Below are 18,746 nucleotides of genomic sequence, written 5' to 3' on the forward strand. Positions count from 1 at the left end.
CTCCCCTGCGTAGACAAACTCAACCAGTTCCCTTCTGCCTTGCAAACCTGATCTCTCAAACCTCGTCTTTCCTTCCATTTGGCCGGCTCAGTCGGCCATTGAACCAGTCGTAATGGCTCAGTCGACCGACCACCTCGTCGATCAGATCGCCCAGCTGAACGCCGCCCGAAACCTCGTCCTTGGCGATGCTGCCTTCTACCCACAGATCGTGAACGGTGTCCTTCCGTTAATTGGCGCAAATACACGCCTGGAGTTGCGACAATGGGGAGCGGAGTTCCTGGCTGAGACGTTTGCCAGTCCCGCGTTGGCATCGGCTCAGAAGGAACAGTTGGCCCCGAAAGTGCTGCAGACATTACGGGAGATATTGGAATTGCCGGAAAGAGATCCCATGGTTTTGAAACATATAGTGCAGAATGCGGCCAGTTTGTATCCGCTGGTGTTTAGGCATATGTAGGTGACTGATGCTTGCTTCTGTTTCGCCCCCCTCGGGAGAGCTCTCGTAGATTGCTGCATGGCGCTGCAATGTGAATTAGAGCATCCACTGGGCTTTGCAGTGTACTAACGCTTGACCTTGCAGTATCAATCACCCCGCAGAGGCAACCGCTTGGGAAAACATGACAGCCATTAAACAGGACATTTTACGCCGATGGGACTCCTTCCCTTTCCCCGTCAAGATCTGCTGTATCAAGTTCGTGCAGCGAGTCGTCCACGTGCAGACGCATGGTCCCATCGCTGACCCTAGAGTATGTCCCACTGAGATCTTACGTATTCCGCTGAGATTAACGTCGTTTTCCTAGCGACCCGACCAGAATGAGACGTCCTTGGCCATTGTGCCCCGAAACCATGCTATTTTGTCTCTTCCAAATTTGGAAGCAGAGGCCTCCGGGTTACTGGATCGACTTCTATCTGTCTTCCAAGAAGAATCAAGGTATTTAAGGCCCCATTGCCGTTTGCATACATCAATCTTAGATGTCGCTAATACCCTCAAAGTGATCCCCTTCTTGTCAATGCGACATTGAACTGCCTGGCCGTCCTCATCCGAACCCGACAGTCCGTGGGTAACAAGATCATCAACGCGATCATGAACTTCTACCCTGCGAGACAAGTGCGCGCTCCCATAACCCCCTCGGTCCGAGTCAGTGTGAAGTCGATGGAACGGACCGCCAGAGCGGTGATGATCAATATACTCAAGAGGTGAGACGATATGGCGGCACGGGACGGGATGCATTGCTGATGGATATACTCAGGAACCCTAACCACCCCCTGGCGGGCAAGATGCAGCAATATATCGACCGATTGATGCAATCGCGTATAGAAGTCGCCGACGAAGCCTCGCGGAAGCGCGGTTTGCCTTCTGAGCCAACAGACGGGCTAGACAACACTAAACGGGCGAAACTCGACGCTGAAACGCCCGCACTGATCAAGATTCCGCCCTTGCCACCAGGCCCGATTAGCTATTCACAGCTCTTCACACTCACTGAAGACAGGGAGCTGTCGAACTTTGACGTGAAGCAATTGCCTACCGATATTGTACTCAAGATTGTTGTTCCTCTCCTAGGTCGGGTCGATCAGTCGATGATGCAGCAGTCCATCGAGGTATGCTGAATTTAGAACAGGGGAGAAACATCAGTGCTAACGAAGCCTTAGGCGATTCGTATGCGATATCAAACAATCCAGAAGCAGCAGGCTGCACAGCCTCCAGCGGCGACAGCGGAGGCGGAGGATGACGACGACTATGAACCCGAGTACCAGCCCATGGACATTCCCGAACCGGCAGCCGAGCAAGCGGAAGCCGTGTCCGCTGAAGTGGCCGACCTCCAACCGGATCTAGTGTCTCTAGGCCCTTTTGTCTTACCCCAGCCGCCGCCTCTGACAGAAGATGAAGCCGCAGACATTGGTCGAAGTGCTGTCGGGAGAGTGTTTGGCATGTTGACGTCTACCGGAGTTGCCCCTAACCCAGCCAAAGGGAAGAGTCAACAACAACTCGGCTTTGCTCGCCTGGCTGGAAGCACTTTCGACCGTGACGCCTGGGTGACCCTGCTCACCAGACTTGCCACTCGAGCCCCAGCTGGTCTGGAACCGGGAGGCGGCAAAGTCGAGAAGGGAAAGGCCCCAATATCGGACTCCATCCGAGAAACCCTTTACCGATATATCCTAGAGGACTTTCGCGGTCGCGTGAACATTGGCATCATGTGGCTTAATGAGGAATGGTACAACGACCGGATGCAAATGGAGTTCACTGCGCAGCAACGGCGCGGAGAGGACGAGGAGGTAACAGTCCCGTTACACTACGATCACTGGGTCCTGCGACTCCTGGATGGGTTCCTCCCGTACCTGGACTCTCGAGACACGAAGATTTTCATCCGCTTCCTCAGTGAGATACCCGAAGTGACGATCCCAATCACCAAGCGAGTGGCCAGTTTGGCAAAGGATCCAGAACGCGTGAATCTATGCATTCAATCTCTACTGTACGTTCAAAACCCACCCAGAAGAAAGGAAACCTCATACATCAAGAAGCTAACAACATTCCCAGATATCTGATAATGTTTCGGCCCCCCGCACGGGAGATGTGTCTCAACGCCCTCGAGGACGTCTACGATACCTGTATGTTGCATTCTTCCCCCGCACAGACTACCCCGACGCTAACCATCCTACCCCACACTTTAGACGAAGAATCCCGTCCCTTGGCCGGTAAATTACTCGCCAAATGGCGTCCCAAGAAGACCGAAGGACAGCAACAGCAAGAACAAGAAGGGCAACAAACACCATCTCAGACTCCTCAATCTCAGCAGCAGCAACAGCAGCAGCAAACCATCCTCGCATCCCGTCCCATCACATCATCAGAGTCCAATACCCCCCTCACCAACGGCACGGAAGAATCGAACCCCACTCCCCCGCCGCCACAACAGCCACAACAACAACCAGATGCCACCCCGGCCACCACCTGAGCAAGAAGAGGAAGAGTCTGTAACCAATACACTTCCACGCATCTAAAGAAATACCTACTGTGCTTTGTATTACTTTGTAACTGCAACAGACACAATCAAAGAGAGACTACATACATACAAGCATATCTATCAATACCTCTGTCACATGATTCCCCCTTTTGCTGATCGCGTCACTCGCATAGACTAAATAGTCGATCACTTTATTGAAATGAATGTATCGGGTATTATCTGTCAAATTAGAACTGCGTCTTCCCAATAGTAGTTCTATTCTAGTACAGTAGTAGTAGTTATCTTATCTGGATGTGGGGGATACTACCCAGTAATTCGAAATAGCGGGGCTTATCTATCTATTCATCTAAGTAAGTTTCAATCTATACCAAGGTAGTATTGGATTTAATACATGCTTATGTAGCTTGGGAATTAATTCCGCTCGGGTATGTTGATCCGGTACTTGTGGCTTGTGGCTTGGTAAAGATACTTGGTGAGATACGGATGTGACTAAGGAATTAGAGTACGCCCACCCCGTGTATGGTGAATGACACGAAGACGGATTTTATGGAAGATTTTTGATAGAGGTACTGGTCATCGAAGAGAGTTTCTATTCTAATAAACCTCCTATGCACGGCTTTCCGTGGTAATAAAGAAAAAGAACACACATATCCCAGAAACGCCAAGAGAGCAAAAGGACGTGACATAACACCGTGGGCATATGTAGTATGTATCATGAACAGCAAGGATAAAGAGAAGAAGAGAAGACGGTAATTGTTTGAAAGAAATCAAAAAGAAAACCCCCAGCAAAAGTATTAGCTATCAGCCGATGCATCCGTTCGCCCATATTCACACATTGCCCCAAAGCAGTTCCTCATCAAAAAAATAGCGAGGTAAGAGGAACCCGCAGAAATTGCAGAATAGATAGATCACTTGAATTCGTCCCTGTTGGTGCCAGTCATACATGCCAAATCCGTACATACATTAGAAACACTCTACAACACCTTAAAGCGAAGCCCTGTACAATGAGCTATGGAGAATATCCACACCTCAGAAGAGAAGATGGTAGATGGTGAGTTTGCTGTTGCGTGATAGAATTTTATTATCGCGCTGCCATCTGATTCGACCCAGGGCCAAGGATCCCCGTTGACTGATGAATGGAGTTGACCGGTCGAGATGAAAGTGGCGGCGAGGAGTCACGTTTTACGGTAGCCGATTGGAACAAACCGAGTCGGGCCGAAGGTGGTGAATAGGCGGCGGCATTTTGAGAGGTTCCTTGGGGAGAGCGGCGACCGAGCGTTGTATTATACGAGGCGGGATGTGGTTTGCGTACATCGAGGGGAGAGGAACTTATTGATCGGAACCCGGATCTCCTCTCTGCCTCGTAGTCGGGGTTAGCAAAGGGTCCGGGATTTTGAGGATGTTGTTCTTGGTCGTAGGGGGTGTTGTTGGCTGAGGAGTTTTCGGCGATTGTGGAGGCAGACCCGTTGGGTGCGTGTATGTCGACTACTCGCTTTTGTGCGGCAGGTGTCGTGAACACAGGAGCCCGGGGATTCTCGAAGACACGACTCTGCGGTCGCTGTGGCAGCTGCTGGTGCTGATGTATGGGATGCTGCGGATTGGCCCATGGTGTCTGCTCTAAGAAAGCTTCTTCTGCAGCTGTGCGGTAGACGTTCGATGACATGGCCGGCATGGCACCCCTCGGGAGCGTGGACTGAGACTGTGATGTGGGGACTCGGGGTTCAATGGAGATCTGCGTGTCATGTTAGACTGGACGTTCATCGGTTGGCAATGCCTCATGATTTGATTGGACTTACACCCATCTTTTCCAGATCCTCATCAAGCTCCGATGGCCGTGCAGCAGACAGCGCAGGTGCAGCTGGAAAGCCGACATATTTGGCAACTCCTGCCATGACAGAGACCTCTTGATTGTATGCGGTTTGATGGGCAATCTGCTGTGACCGGCGGGTGGGGAATGGAATGTAATGTTGCGGGCTAATTTCGTCCGTCTTGAAGCGATCGTGCTGAATGGAGTAAAACTGCTTGCTGATCGCACTTGAATGCTTTTCGCGAATATCTCGCGTCCGCTGGAAAAAGGTGCTATGCGCTTGAGCACGTTCAGCCAGGCTCTTGTTCAACAAGGCTTTCATCCTGTACTGAAAGAGTGTTTGTTCGTATTTAATCTTCGTATCGCGATACCGCCCGATGCATTCAAGCTGCCGCAGGTATTCAGGATGCGTTGGATTCTTTGCGTCGAGCATCTCCAGCTCCCGGTTCAATTTCGAGATCCTCTCGTCATAGATCCTAGCAGCGATGTGGTTAGCAATCTGACTTATAACGCACAAAGATGCATGGGTTCATACTTGTCTCGTAGGGTCGCAAACTCCCGTTCTAATACGGCGAGTGAATCCATCGCAGATATCCTCTTGGCTGCTAGGTGCGGAGATCAGTATCGGATCGCTGGAGCCGGTATTTCTGGGGCAACTTACACTCTTCCTCAAGTTTGGCGGCAGCAGCTTCACCATCATCCGCATCTTCACCACGTTCCGCGACATCGTCATCGCCAACGTCATCAGCCTCTGCGCCAGTCTCAAGCGCGCCGTTATCGGCTTCGTCGTCAACATCTCTTGTTTTCCGACCTTTCCGCTTGCCCTTCTTAGCTCTCTTACCTTTAGCAGGTACCGCAGGCAAGGTCGACTCGGGGACGTCGTCGGTTGCGATGTCTTCCTCGACAAGCTTGGGGGGTTCGTCCATTGGTTCGGGGGTGAGTACGATATCATCCGGGGGAGGGTCGCTCAGATCACTCTTGACTGAGCCACGGCGCTTCTGGGGCGGCAAATCTTCTTCGTCATTTTCCATACCCCCCTCGTCACCGGACTCTAGCCGCTTGCGCTTCTTGCCAGTGCTTTCTGAAAGCGCTGAGTCCTCGAGCCCGGGTGTATCATCGGCCACTTCAGCGGTGCGGGTAGTTTTGGCACGAGGCTTACTGGGCGAATCGTCCGCCACGTGCTCTTCGTCATCTTCCACATCATCGTAGGTCGTCGACTGAGCCAGCTTGCTTGGACTGGGCTCATAGCCAGTGGCACTCACGACAATATTTGTTTTTGAACGAAAGTTTGGTGAGTCCTCGATGCGCTCCGTCTCCGCTTCTGAATCATTTTCCGGGGCCACTCTATCGGGCTTCGGAGACTCATAGTCGGATGGGATATTTTCAGATACGTCATCAATCTCACTCAAACTGCTAGATCTATCATCACCCATGAATGAGTCGTCCAGAAGGAGGTTCTGTTCGCCATTGGTGACGGCAGAGTCTGCTCCAGCTGGCGCACCCACCGAAACAGGTTCCCTGCTTTCGGCTACCTCCATGGTTATGCGCGAGTGTGAGGTTTATCGATAGGAAGAGGGGAAAGGTCAGAGAGGAAGAATTGAGGACGTTGTGTGTGGAGGTTGTGGTTTGGAGACCTGTGGGGGGTAGGCAGATCCGTGGTTGTCGGTAGGATCAGGGTCGTAAATCTAGTTCAATGGAGAACAAAACGTTAGACAATTTGACAAAAAACATGGTACGGCAAAATAAGGCGATATGAAACTCATTAGCTGGGGAAAAGAGGGAAGAGGAAAATGTCGAGGATGAGAGGGGAGAAAGAGGGTTGCCAAAGGCGGTGCGGAGGTTCTGATCACACCCCAGACGGAGCGAAAGTGACTTTCGCTCCCGGTTTGGGCTCTGGGAACTGCGCCAACCCAACTGCAACGCTCAGGGCGCTGTCTCGAGATCCCAGTGCACTGACAACATCGCGAGTATCTGGCACCAACCAGGTATCCATAAGAAAAGCCTCTAAGAACATACCGTTCAGTAATGCGCCAGCAGCGAAACTCGTAAGACGCAGCTGCCGCGACCGAGTCCGGTTCCCTGAACCACCGCGATCGCGGAGAGAGGATAGGAGCAAGCCAGAAGAACCCGGAAGTATTGACCAAGACGTAGTATGAATGGCACTCGCCAGGATCCGCGCACGCAAGCTCTCGTCGAGAGGAAGTATTGTACGTAGGAGGAGGAGGTGGTGAAAGTCAACGCTCACGAAGCGGGCAAGACGACAGTGCAGCGTAGCGGGAGGATGGGCGGCATGGAAGAGGAGGGTAGACGGTTGGATGAGGAAATTGTTGAAACCAGCAGAAAGCGAGTGAGTAGTGTGGGGAAAAGAGCCTGGAGATAAAGACCACCAAGTCTGAAGCGCTAGGGAAGCGATGGCAGCTTGGAGGTGCGAGGAAAAGAGGAGGAGAGGCGGCGGCGGAGGGAGAAAGAACCAGAGCAGCAGCAGAGCAGCAAAGCAGCAGCAGCAGCAGCAGCAGCAATGATGGAGATTGATTCACTGACTGGCCGGCCGCTTCCCTTTCGCTGCTCCTCTTCCCGTATACCGCCCGTATCGCGTTCTGCCGGCTGTATCATTGCCGCGCCCCGTGGAGTCTCACCGCCTTGGCCTTCAACCAATCCATTATCCTCGGTGTCTCACTCAATTGAGGACAGCAGGTCTGTAGAAGGAACTTATCATAGTGTCAGGCTGATGTGAGGTAGATTCATTCAGATATACCACCAAAGCCTCATTTCACTGTGGTTGAGACCTCCATTGCGTTCTCAACAAGTGAACCGCTATCAGTCCCCACGTGACCGTTCCGGCGCCTATCGCCGAGACCCAAGAAAAAAAAAAGAGGAAAAAGTAAAAAAAGAGTAGGAAATATCAGAACAGAAACGCCAAGGCAGACAGTACGGAAGCTTGACAGTTATAAGCCTGTCAGCTTTTTCTTCTTACAATTTTCTTCATTCTTTGAAAGGGACCGGATCCCTAAACTTCTGACATTATGGGAAAGTCGGACAACTCTCTTCCTCTCTTGGGGGCAAAGACATCCATCGATCCTACCCTAGCTGCCTTGTTTGAGACAAGTGTGCGTACCACACATCTTATGCTTCTCGAGTATGTCTTGGACTAACATGGCCCCATTGGGCATATTTAGGCTGGCCCAGTAAAGGCTCCATCCGTCACAATCGCCGCTCCCGCTCCCCAATCAAGCAAGCGCAATGCCGACAATGACGAAGATGAGGATAACGAAGATGTGATCTCCGAACCGGAAGACGAATCTCTGCCTGAGGACGAGGAGATGCAGGAAGCCCCGGAAGCATCGAGCGATGCGGGCAGCGAAGAAGCTGAAGTAGCCGCCGAGGCGCCCAGCCGCAAACGCAAGAGGACCACTGCAGAAGATGTCGAAGACACATACATGCGTCGCATTGCAAAGGAGCAAAAGAAGGAGGATGAAAAGAGACGGGAAGAGAAGGCGAAGCGACAGAAGACGGTAGACGGTGAGCAGGAAGAGGATGCCGAGCAATCAGAGGAAGAAGACGATGATGAGGAGAGCTCTGAAGAGGATGAGGAAAAGAAGGCCGTCCCGAAGCACGAGAGCCAGACTGGTGATGCCGAGTCGAAGGAACTGGACAAATCCAACCGGACTGTTTTCTTGGGCAATGTCTCTAGTGAGGCGATCAAGTCCAAGTCCGCTAAAAAGACCCTCCTCAAACACCTGGCATCTTTCCTCTCTACGCTTCCGGAGTCTACTGGACCTCACAAGGTGGAATCTATTCGCTTCCGCTCCACAGCATTTGCCAGTGGTGGCGGAGTCCCCAAGCGAGCCTCATTTGCCAAGCAAGAAGTTCTGGATGATACGACGCCGTGCACCAACGCATATGCCGTATACAGCACTGTGCAAGCTGCGCGCAAGGCGCCCGCTGCGCTTAACGGTACCGTGGTTCTGGACCGGCATTTGCGTGTTGACAGTGTCGCGCATCCTTCCCCAATCGACCATAAACGGTGTGTCTTCGTTGGTAACCTGGACTTTGTCGACAACGAGGTCAAGCCCGACGATGAGCAGAAGAAGAAGAAGAAGCGAGCCCCCGCAGATGTTGAAGAAGGTCTTTGGCGGACCTTCAACGCTCACACCGGTCGTTCGAATAAGGACAAACCCAAGAATGGCAATGTTGAATCAGTCCGCGTGGTTCGCGACAGCCTTACTCGGGTCGGCAAAGGATTTGCCTACGTTCAGTTCTATGATCAAAACTGTGTAGAAGAGGCTCTTGTACTCAATGGAAAGCATTACCCGCCTATGCTCCCCCGCAAACTCCGCGTGTCGCGTGCCAAGAAGGTCTTGAAGAAGCGTGCAGACGGTGGCAGCCAGAAGAAGACGCTTGGTGTGGCAGATAAGACCCTGCAGGGTCGCGCTGGAAGACTATTTGGTCGGGCCGGTGCGGCCAAGGTGAAGGCCGATGCGCAGAAGTCCATCTCGCAGAACTCGACGGTGTTCGAAGGCCATCGCGCCACCGAAGGTTCGCACATTCGGGTCAAGACGAAGAGCCGTGGCTCCAAGGGCAAGCCGAACAACCGGAGCAGCAAGCGTGCTGCGGCCTACAAAGCCGCTGGTGGGTGGAAGAAGGGGAAGACGGATTAATGGGCTGGGACGTGAGCTTGCTGGCGTATTTTCATTTGTATTCTATTTCATGGGTGTATTTTGCATGTCGAAAAGCCAATTGATACGAGACTTGTTAAGTAGATATCCATCTGTTGCATGCCAATTCATCGGTTGTGAACTGTCTGTATTGTGCCTGTTCTGCTGTACGCGATGTGTAACTTTGGCCCTTTCAGGAACACGGCCATGACGTCACCTATCGATTGCGCCGCTTTTCTCCTGGCGACATCAATCAATGCTATCGCCCTTCACACATGTAGCGCTCTCTCTTTATAAGACGGCATGATTCATATTTCATTGAGTGATCGCTCCAGTCACATCATTGACAGACTTTTTGTTCCATATTTTATCATCGTGTGTGGATCCCACGGCACGTCTCCTCCCCCTCTATCATTCTGCCCGGAAGGCGGGGTGAGATCAAACGGTTACACTAAGTTGACCGACATCACTTGAGTCAGACTGGTGCCTGAGCTCAAACCAATCGAGATGAGCTTGTCTTGAGTGAGCAACCTCTTCATCGTGTAGCTGTCTGAATTTGGCCCGGTGGCTAATCTTGTCAAGGCAAACAATTAGATAAATACCGAACTACGACAAGATTCAAGTTGATCGTTTCGCAGGAGCCAACATTAAGTCTGTATCGGTGACAAAAACAAGGAGGCCCTACATTCTCTTCAAGTAGCTCACAGGCTACGAGCGTAATGATGTTGCCTCTAGTTAATCGGCTTCCACTCAGGCGACGACCAAACCGGCTCCCCCCGAACAACAATAACGACGATTCAAACACCCCGCCAGCCGAGGATACCCAAGATTCCTCCCCGGAAGATGACACTTTCTATCCCAGTTGTTTCGATGTTTTGAAGGTTCGGTATCTGCTGCAGCATATTTGGCAATGGACGAGGGGCTCGCAGGAGTTGCTACCAGTTGAAATTGTAGACATGATTGTGGATGCCGCCGAGTATTGGGCTTCTTCCGAGTCCGTCCTAAAAGGAGAGACTGTTATCCGGAAAGATCAGGATCAAATTATCTTAACGACGGTACCTCTGTGCTATGATGTGCAGGTAAGTTGGAGCTTTTGGCCTACTATGGCATTCTGCATACGTCTCACACTAGCCGGAGACTTTCTCATCGGGTTATTGCTGCTGACACCGTGCTCAAACCACTAGGCCTTGAATACCCCATCTCCAAAGCCGCTGCCCCATCGGACCACTCATCCATGCCGCCAAATCATCTTTACCATAGCATCCCATGATCAAGGCTGGGGTGGCGGTCCAGGGTCTCGCGGCCAATACGGGGGCTCTTATTCGTGGTTTGACACCGAAGTCATTCACTCAGCACATCAGAACAGAGCTGCAAACAATCAGCCTCCGCCACAGGGTCCCTTCCATTTTGGACCCGACCATCCTAACTTGCTGCCAACGGCCCGCAAGCTCCAGTCGAATAAGACGGCCGTGCCAGGTTCGCAAAAGCATACTATTGTTTGGCACTACCAGGATGACATCGCTCCGGACTCGAATGAAGCGGAGGAAATCGAACGTACTCAGGGGAGAGGACGAGCCACACTGGATGGAAGCCAAGTCCGTACTCTAGAGATTGGAGATGCGATTGCTGTCTGGGGTCGAGCACGGTTTGGCGGGTGGTCGAACCATGTGCAGCGAGTGTCAGTGCGGGTGTTTTGGGCGGTCTAATGCGGGGATCCTAAGTCAGCAGCATCTTTAGAGTGATAAGAGCTAGAAACGAATAAATCGCTCAATAGCAGTATTTATGTAGCTAGTCAACAGTTTGGGGGAATATTTACTAAGCAGCTATGATGCCTAACTAACTAAGTAACTATACTTCCTTATCGGCTATCGATAGAAATGGGTACTCCGTATACATGGCTAGTATAGATGGCAGCCTGCCAAATCAGGCCGGAGAGCATCACCTCATTCCTCAAGGCGATCACGCAATTGCGCCAAGACCACCCAATCCCGTCATCTGCGCGTTTGAATATAAGGTCGCTCTCTTCCTCCATCACCAGCAACGCTGGTTTTGTCTTCCCTCGATGAACCAAACTGGAAGAGACAGTCCTGTCAATTGGCCGAACAAGAGCTCAATGTTGCTCTCTGCTTGACAGCGACCTTCCCCCCGACTCCCCTTCGCCCTGCGGCCCTCCTTCATTCCCAGCCAAGACGACAGAATGTGACGGCCGACGGAAAGCGGCCCAGGATGTTCCAGGAGCGAATCCGAGTGGGGCTGGCCACATTGGATTGCGCAACAACCGGTCAGTCGTGCGAGAAGCGGTGATACACTGAGTGTGACCAGTGAGCAGTGCGGTTATCACCGCCTGACCGGTTGTGGCGGAGGCATGATGCATTATCTCGCCCGAGAGACTTCGTTTCTGCGCAGTTTTCCTGCGCTGTGACTCGATTTCGAACTGATTGACTGGCTGATCGGCTATCTGCCCATCTGCCTATCCTATCTAGGCCATCGGGGTACTCGGCTATCCCATTCTCAGCGGTCATTCATGGTGTTGTGTTCGTGGCTTCCCCTCTCCCGCCAAAACATGGCCTTGATTCTCGTTCGCCTGTTTCGCCGAGAATTACGCCGGCAATACGTCCCAGCTCCCCTGGCGTTTTGACTTCCATCCCCATAAATGCCTCTCCCGCCCTGTTGAGATCACGCTTCGATTGTCACAACCACCCTTTTTTCAGCCCTGTGAATTTGTGGTATTCTCGACTTTTTGCTTTTCTTTGCTCTACCCTATCTACATGAGCAATTTGAGGATGGCTCAACCCCAGAAATGTGCTGCTGTTGTTGTGGGAGCCGGTCCTGCCGGTCTGGCAGTTGTGGGAAATCTCCTGGAGAAGCAACTTGGAGGGAAAATTGCCTGGGTTGACCCGTTGTTCCAAGGTGGCCGGATAAACCAGAGATACCGCGAGGTTCCTAGGTGAGCAAGTCCCCGGTCTGGTTGCCGGAATGAGCTCCAAGCTGTCAGAAGAGGAACGCTCCTGCTGACTGGTTCTGTCGGCCCAATCAGCAATACCAAGGTGTGCTATTTTCAAGCGTACGCTACGGCCGTTCAACCTTTCCGCACCGTAATCGAGAACACTCGTATTCCCAACCCATTTACGACGATGGCCAAACTCGACCAGAATAAAACCTGTCATCTGCATCACGCTATTGATGTGGTTCGCGCTCTTACCGATGGCATCACAAAGATGGATCGGGTTCTGCCATGTCGGGGAGTTGTCACAGCTGCCAACCTGGCCGAGAAAGTCAGTTATAGAGCTCTGGGAGCCATTAAGCATCCTGCATCGCTAACATTTGATCGTCGACATAGACTGCTACTTGGACCGTTCGCATCCGGTTGCAGGACTCGCAGGATGAAGTCGAGGTGCTGACGCCTCGACTCGTCGTTTGTACAGGATCATCCCCCACCGAGGTCTCTATCTCAGTTCCTGGGCACCACATCGAAAGGCTGGACCTGGATGTAGTGCTGAAGCCCAGCGACCTGGTGTCGCATCTTCCCCGAGACAAGCCCTTGACCGTCGCCGTAGTAGGAGCGTCGCATAGCGCCATCCTAGCCCTCCTCAATCTGGTAGACTTGGCCCGCACTTCCCATCCCGAGCTCCGTATCAAGTGGTTCACTCGGCATTCTCTGCGGTATGCCGAATTCATGGACGGCTGGATCCTCCGAGACAACACCGGACTCAAAGGCTCTGCTGCCGACTTTGCCCGCCAGCAACTGGAGGATGACAAGCTGCCACATTCCGAGGCTGGCCGGTTCATCACCAAGGTCTACTGCGGCGACAACCAGGAGCAGGCACAGTATGAGCGGCATCTGCCCTCATGCTCGTACCTGGTCCAGGCCGTCGGCTTCACGCGGGACCCGCTGCCAGAGCTGTCTATCAACGGCTCCTCATTGGAGCCCGAATTCGACCCGGTTTCGGGAGGCTTCCGCGACTCCAACGGCCGCGTTGTCCGGGGTCTGTATGGGGCGGGGATTGCATTCCCGGAGCGGGTGGTCGATCCGTACGGCAACGTCGAGCATGCGGTCGGGTTCTTCAAGTTTATGAACTTTGTGAAGCGGGTATGTCCTCGGTGGATATCGTAGTGGCTGCATTCCCTAGAGGTTTATAGTGCATTGTATGTGTCACCGCTGGTCGGTCGATACGACGTGAACAAATATAATAATTTTGCAAACAAGAGCTCTATATCCCATGACTCCAATTCACCAGATGCTTATCCATCTCGTAAATGCGTATAGCCATCACACTCAGCAATAAGCATGGTGCTAGCAACCAAGTTGAAACAATATCAACACACAATATCCCTGCGACAAACACAAAGGCCATCTCCGAACAACGTGGCCATGCAACACACTATAATAGGATCCTGAATCCACTCTGTCTGATATAAGATTTTAACCACGACACTAGTACTGGTTCCACCAACCACTACATAAGCATCCTGTATCCAACACTGTGACTCACACAGACTACATCAACTCAATTGAACCATTCTCTACCCAAACAATTACCACACACACCCCTACCAAGTCATCTACATACACACACACACACACACAATAAACAACTTACCACCAAAATGTCCCCCAAAGAACCAACCTCAACCCTCTACGCCACCACCTTCCCCATCCTCACCAGCATCCTCAAAACCCTCCTCCACCTCCTCCGCACCGCCGAACGCACCCACTCCAACCCATCTTCCCTCCTGCTCAACTCCCGCCTCCATGCTACAATGTACCCCCTCACAGACCAAATCCGCATCGCGACAACCTTCTCCGTCCGTCTTTTCGCCCGTCTCACCAACCACCCGGAGGCAGACACTCTCCCCACAACCCTACTTCCAGAGGGTAACCCGCAAACCTTTGCGGAGTGCTACGAGCGCATTGACAAAGTGCTGGAGCTTCTGAAAGATGCGGATAATGATGCTACGAAGGAGGTGGTGAATGCCAATGCCGAGACGGTGAAGCCTGCGCCCATGGGGCCCGGGGTCGAGGTGGATGTTACGAATGCGTTGTATGCGCATACCATGGTCCTGCCGAATATTTATTTTCATTTGAATACTGCGTATGGGATTATTAGGATGGAGGGGGTGGAGATTGGGAAGAGGGATTTGTATGTTGGGTTTGGGGAGTTGTGGCGGTAGTTTCAATTTTGTGTGTGTGTGTGTGTGTGTGTGTGTGTGTGTGTGTGTGTGAGATGGTGGGTGTACTGTAGATTAAGTTGAGTTTGGGTGTTTGATCTACTACAGTTCGTAGTTGTGAATCTATGTGGACTTCTCCTCTCCTTCACTTTATAGAGTTTGGCTCATAGGGAGTAACGCAAAGCAAGTATTCAACTGCAGCTACTAAGTTCATATGGAAGGTATGTTTCATAGACCCCGGAATGATCTGCATACTACCATAGTATCTTCATACTGATCCAGAAAAATGAAAAAAGCAAAGGTACATCTTATTCAGTGCCCTCAACACAGCTCGTACACGTCCTTGATCATCTTCTCAACGTCGCCGTCTCCAACCAGCGTTGGTTCATCAAATACCCTGCAGAGTGGGTTATCTGCCTGCTGCACCTTGAGACCGTAGCTCTCTATGTACGTGACAAAATATTCCACTTCAGGGTGGTTATCCTGGAGTAGAGCTGAGACTTTCCACATGATGTGCAGGAAGACAGCCAGGGCAGCGTGATACTTGGCCGTTCTCTCAATGGGCGCAAAGTAATTACCTAGGCGTCGAAACTGATCAAGTGATGGAAGATGGTCACCCAACTGAGCCACAGAAATTGAGTAAGAAGATGAAAACAGTTCTACTAAAAGGTCAGTATGGGCTGCACTTGCCCGTCCAGGTGGTGATAGGAATGGCTCACCGAGTGTCGTTTTGAGGGCTAAGCCAGCCTCTTTGGGCCCATTCTCTCTGCGCAATGCTGAGTAATGTTCAGCTATCTGGTAGAGCAACCGTTTCCACACGTAGATCTCGATCATGTGAGGAGCTATGGCCTCCATCTGACTGGCGATGCGGACCAAAACGACGGATCCCTCAATAGGATAATGTAGGAAGTTTGAAAGCCAATTGTCTGTGCGAGAATGAGTGAACGCTGCTATAAAAAGCTTCTGCAACGTCATCAATCTACAATTAACGGCCGGCATCGATTCTGGAGGCGGTAGGAGACCGGCCTTCATAGGCTCGCCAGGAAGGCTGCTAATTTCTCTGCAGCACCACTCAAGGCACTCCATCAGGGTAGAGGAGGTCTCCTTCTCTTTGGATATGTCTTCCATCTTAAAGCAAACAGAAGATAGAAAGGCATAGAGAATGATGCCCTCATGAAAGCGGCGTTCATATACTCGGTTAAGGGTTCGAACCCATTGCCGTCGATTTACATCCGTGGCGAGAGAGACCAGCGGCAGCGCAGCATCAACACGCTGACCATTGGGCAGTTCTCTAACCTGGAGCAGTAACCAAGCGCAAGCATCACATGCTGACAGAGGCAAAATAACATCAGTCTCGGGGTAGCTACCCAAGACCATTGGATAGCGGTGTGCGGCACAGCTATTGGCCTGTGGAACATGGTGTGTGCCATTGTAGTCGCGTGGGGTCTGGAGGAGAAGACACTGTATTGCCCGATCAGTCCCACATATAGGACACTTTTGGTAGTTCTGGGGAGCTGCACATCCTGCAGCGACGTTTCTGCTGTCTTTATATCCTGGTAAAAACAGGCATTCGCAGTCTATCGGTTCATCATATGGAGACCCGGAAACCTTTGCAAGTGGGCTGGATCTCTGTTGAAACGAAAGCGCGGCTCCAATAGATCGCATATCTGCTGCATTTGGCGAGCTCATTGGAGTTAGATCGCTTGGGGACATTGAAGACTGGCGTAGAGTTAATCCGCTTAATCTTTCCAAGACATCCTCAAGGGTCCTCTTCAACCGGGAAGAATAATCACGAGCTGCTCTGACATTCTTTTCCAAATGCTCCCAATTCCGTCGATGCTGGTTACGGAGTTCTGACTTGATGAACTCAGCAGTTGAGGACTTATTTGAATTTAGAAACGCTTGCCACAGAGACCGTGGGAGTGATCCGTCTCCGCCCAAAAAAGTCAGAAGGGTGAGGAGTACAATTTTTGCTTCACCATCTAAGTCTTCACGTGGTTCAAGCAGGATCTTCTTCATCGGATTTATTGTCCGACGGGAGTTCAAAATCCACTTTTGAATTTTGTCATGTTGACCCCTTGTCTCCGCGGCCAGAATGACCACATCTAACGCGGCGTAGTCCGATAGCAGGTTAAGTGTGTCAGTTTCGGATATGGAGCCAGTATGAATACTATTCAAGTCAAAATGGACGCCGTTTGGGAGTATGACTATATCCCGGGATAATTTGGTGGGTCTTGGGACCTTGACCCTTTTGAGATCGTCGTACCTGATCGTCACCAGGTCCGCCCATTTCGTCCCCTCCCCAAACGGCACAAACCGCTTCTCTGCCGGGAGTATATCCAAGAAACTTCCCTTAGCTTGTAGCACGAATATCATGCCAGTTATCACATCCGAGAAGAGAAAGATGCAATGTGGCGCCACGGCAAACACCGACATGCCAACCGAGATATTGCAGCGGAAAGGTGAGCTTTGCGGATATCCAAACAGAATAATTACGCAGGCTTTGCCGTGAATACCGGCAGCGGAGATGGCATGGGCAAACTTCTGAACTCGTGGCTCGAGGATGTGGCCGTCCGTCAAGAGAAACCATAGGCTAGCGTCTTGGAGTGTAGACATACAAGCGGGGTTGTTCAGCAAAGCCCCAGGATCGGTTTGGCCATCGGAACTGAGATCCTCGACGTCTGCTATACGCATCGGCGGGAAGGCCATGTGGCACCAAGGAAGAATACTTGACTGTGACACCAACTCCTGCGGCATGGAATCTCCACAGATTTCCCGAATAGCATCTTGCTCTTGCCGAAGGATCGGTCCCAGTGTGCTCCCCGAAACGTCTATCGCGAACGTAAGAGGAAGCTGCCGTAGAGGCAGCTCAAGTTCGTCCTGACTGTTGAGTGCCGATGCAGCAGTCATGTTGATTCGCGGTCGCAGAGGAAGCTCAACTTGGTCCTGGGGGTTGGATGCCCGTGCAACCATGGTATTTCGCAGTCTCAGAGCCAACTCAACTTGGTCCTGATAATCAGGTGCCGGTGCAGACATGGTGAAATTGGGTTGGTAAATAAACTGGAGAATGGGTTGCGTTGGAAGATCAAGTGGGCAGTCGGCGGTCTTTATATGGATCCGTAGGTATGCTCGCTGACTCAATCGAAGAACCATTGAATTGCCACCTATGCTAGAATTTGATTCTGTTAATAGAGGTAGACCAGTTTTCACTCGTTGAGTCTCGGCGCAAATCACTGGGTGTAACGAGTCAGGAAAGCGTGTGCTCAGGAGCCAGAGAAGAACGCCTAGTGTCTTTCAAAACACCTTGTAATGCTACCGATCTGCAGAAGTCTGCGTGCGTGCGTGTGTGCGCGAGTGCGTGAGTGAGTGAGTGATTCCAAGTGCGACACAGGTCTTCTGAGTATTCAGGAAGATGCCTTTTGCAGTATTTATTCTGTGCAATCAACACATCTCAGTGTTTGACAGAAGAAGCTAAACAGGTGTTGATTAGCAGGCAGGGTGCGTGAGGCTACAGTAGGACAAGCACCCCACCCCCACTCCCTAGGTAACAAGCAGCTGATGTATAGACAGCTACAGTGCGTGAAACAGCCTGTAGAGCTGGACAAAACAATATATAGACTGCACGAGTCGATTTCTGGACTAGGATCATTGAGCGAATTTGTTCTCACGCGGAAGATGTCCAGAACAAAAGAGACCGGTATACATGTCCGAACGCTCTAAGCCCAGTCAGGTTCCTTCACAGAGCTCCTACAGTCTTTGACACATGTAGGTGCACCTGAAGAGGTGCATGGAATCCCGATCCAAGAGTTTTCGCCTAGTCTCTAACCATAATATATAGCAATTAGCTCAGCATGTCCACTGACATCATAGCAGGGCATTTAATGAAGTCACAATCATGGTTTATAACGTTGAGACGCATAGTTGACTATTGGTCTGATTGGCACTTCAGCAACTGGAAAGCTCCCTGTTGAACGTACTATGCAAACATCATCAGTGATATATACCAATACATGTTATTATTGTTAGCTCTCACCTTCATCCCAGGGCCCGATATAAATTTTGCTGGCACACTCAGCCCTTCATTATACCGAATTTCTGTACTCGAGATCCAGTTATACAGCTATTATAACGATGTCCAACGTCGGGACTTGTAGGATC

General features: G+C 51.4%; 8 protein-coding genes across 8 annotated transcripts; 5 read left to right on the forward strand and 3 right to left on the reverse strand.

The window, feature by feature from the left end:
• Window positions 1-112: 112 nt before the first annotated feature.
• Window positions 113-2,948, forward strand: An16g08620 (uncharacterized protein; the record flags this gene model as incomplete). The annotated part of the gene is made up of 7 exons (XM_059745354.1): window positions 113-450; window positions 578-743; window positions 798-928; window positions 991-1,194; window positions 1,248-1,596; window positions 1,648-2,468; window positions 2,534-2,948. The coding sequence occupies 7 exons, from the start codon at window positions 113-115 to the stop codon at window positions 2,946-2,948; spliced, it is 2,424 nt and encodes an 807-aa protein (XP_059602789.1).
• Window positions 2,949-4,038: 1,090 nt separating this feature from the next.
• An16g08630 (uncharacterized protein) lies at window positions 4,039-6,302 on the reverse strand (the record flags this gene model as incomplete). Its single annotated transcript, XM_001398124.3, has 4 exons — window positions 4,039-4,689; window positions 4,754-5,240; window positions 5,300-5,366; window positions 5,426-6,302. 4 exons carry the CDS (start codon window positions 6,300-6,302, stop codon window positions 4,039-4,041), a joined length of 2,082 nt encoding a protein of 693 aa, XP_001398161.1.
• A 1,485-nt stretch (window positions 6,303-7,787) lies between these two features.
• An16g08640 (uncharacterized protein) lies at window positions 7,788-9,422 on the forward strand (the record flags this gene model as incomplete). The annotated part of the gene is made up of 2 exons (XM_001398125.3): window positions 7,788-7,871; window positions 7,941-9,422. 2 exons carry the CDS (start codon window positions 7,788-7,790, stop codon window positions 9,420-9,422), a joined length of 1,566 nt encoding a protein of 521 aa, XP_001398162.1.
• A 719-nt stretch (window positions 9,423-10,141) lies between these two features.
• On the forward strand, window positions 10,142-11,125 carry An16g08650 (hypothetical protein; the record flags this gene model as incomplete). Its single annotated transcript, XM_001398126.1, has 2 exons — window positions 10,142-10,498; window positions 10,604-11,125. 2 exons carry the CDS (start codon window positions 10,142-10,144, stop codon window positions 11,123-11,125), a joined length of 879 nt encoding a protein of 292 aa, XP_001398163.1.
• Window positions 11,126-11,277: 152 nt separating this feature from the next.
• On the reverse strand, window positions 11,278-12,070 carry An16g08660 (hypothetical protein; the record flags this gene model as incomplete). Its single annotated transcript, XM_059745355.1, has 3 exons — window positions 11,278-11,506; window positions 11,558-11,885; window positions 11,983-12,070. 3 exons carry the CDS (start codon window positions 12,068-12,070, stop codon window positions 11,278-11,280), a joined length of 645 nt encoding a protein of 214 aa, XP_059602790.1.
• Window positions 12,071-12,187: 117 nt separating this feature from the next.
• On the forward strand, window positions 12,188-13,686 carry An16g08670 (uncharacterized protein; the record flags this gene model as incomplete). The annotated part of the gene is made up of 4 exons (XM_001398128.3): window positions 12,188-12,366; window positions 12,457-12,694; window positions 12,760-13,509; window positions 13,552-13,686. 4 exons carry the CDS (start codon window positions 12,188-12,190, stop codon window positions 13,684-13,686), a joined length of 1,302 nt encoding a protein of 433 aa, XP_001398165.3.
• A 341-nt stretch (window positions 13,687-14,027) lies between these two features.
• On the forward strand, window positions 14,028-14,591 carry An16g08680 (uncharacterized protein; the record flags this gene model as incomplete). Its single annotated transcript, XM_001398129.1, has 1 exon — window positions 14,028-14,591. The coding sequence occupies one exon, from the start codon at window positions 14,028-14,030 to the stop codon at window positions 14,589-14,591; it is 564 nt and encodes a 187-aa protein (XP_001398166.1).
• A 318-nt stretch (window positions 14,592-14,909) lies between these two features.
• On the reverse strand, window positions 14,910-17,624 carry An16g08690 (hypothetical protein; the record flags this gene model as incomplete). Its single annotated transcript, XM_059745356.1, has 1 exon — window positions 14,910-17,624. One exon carries the CDS (start codon window positions 17,622-17,624, stop codon window positions 14,910-14,912), a length of 2,715 nt encoding a protein of 904 aa, XP_059602791.1.
• Window positions 17,625-18,746: the final 1,122 nt, after the last annotated feature.

This window comes from Aspergillus niger (genome assembly GCF_000002855.4).
Source record: "Aspergillus niger supercontig An16".
NCBI classification, from domain to species: Eukaryota; Fungi; Ascomycota; class Eurotiomycetes; order Eurotiales; family Aspergillaceae; genus Aspergillus; species Aspergillus niger.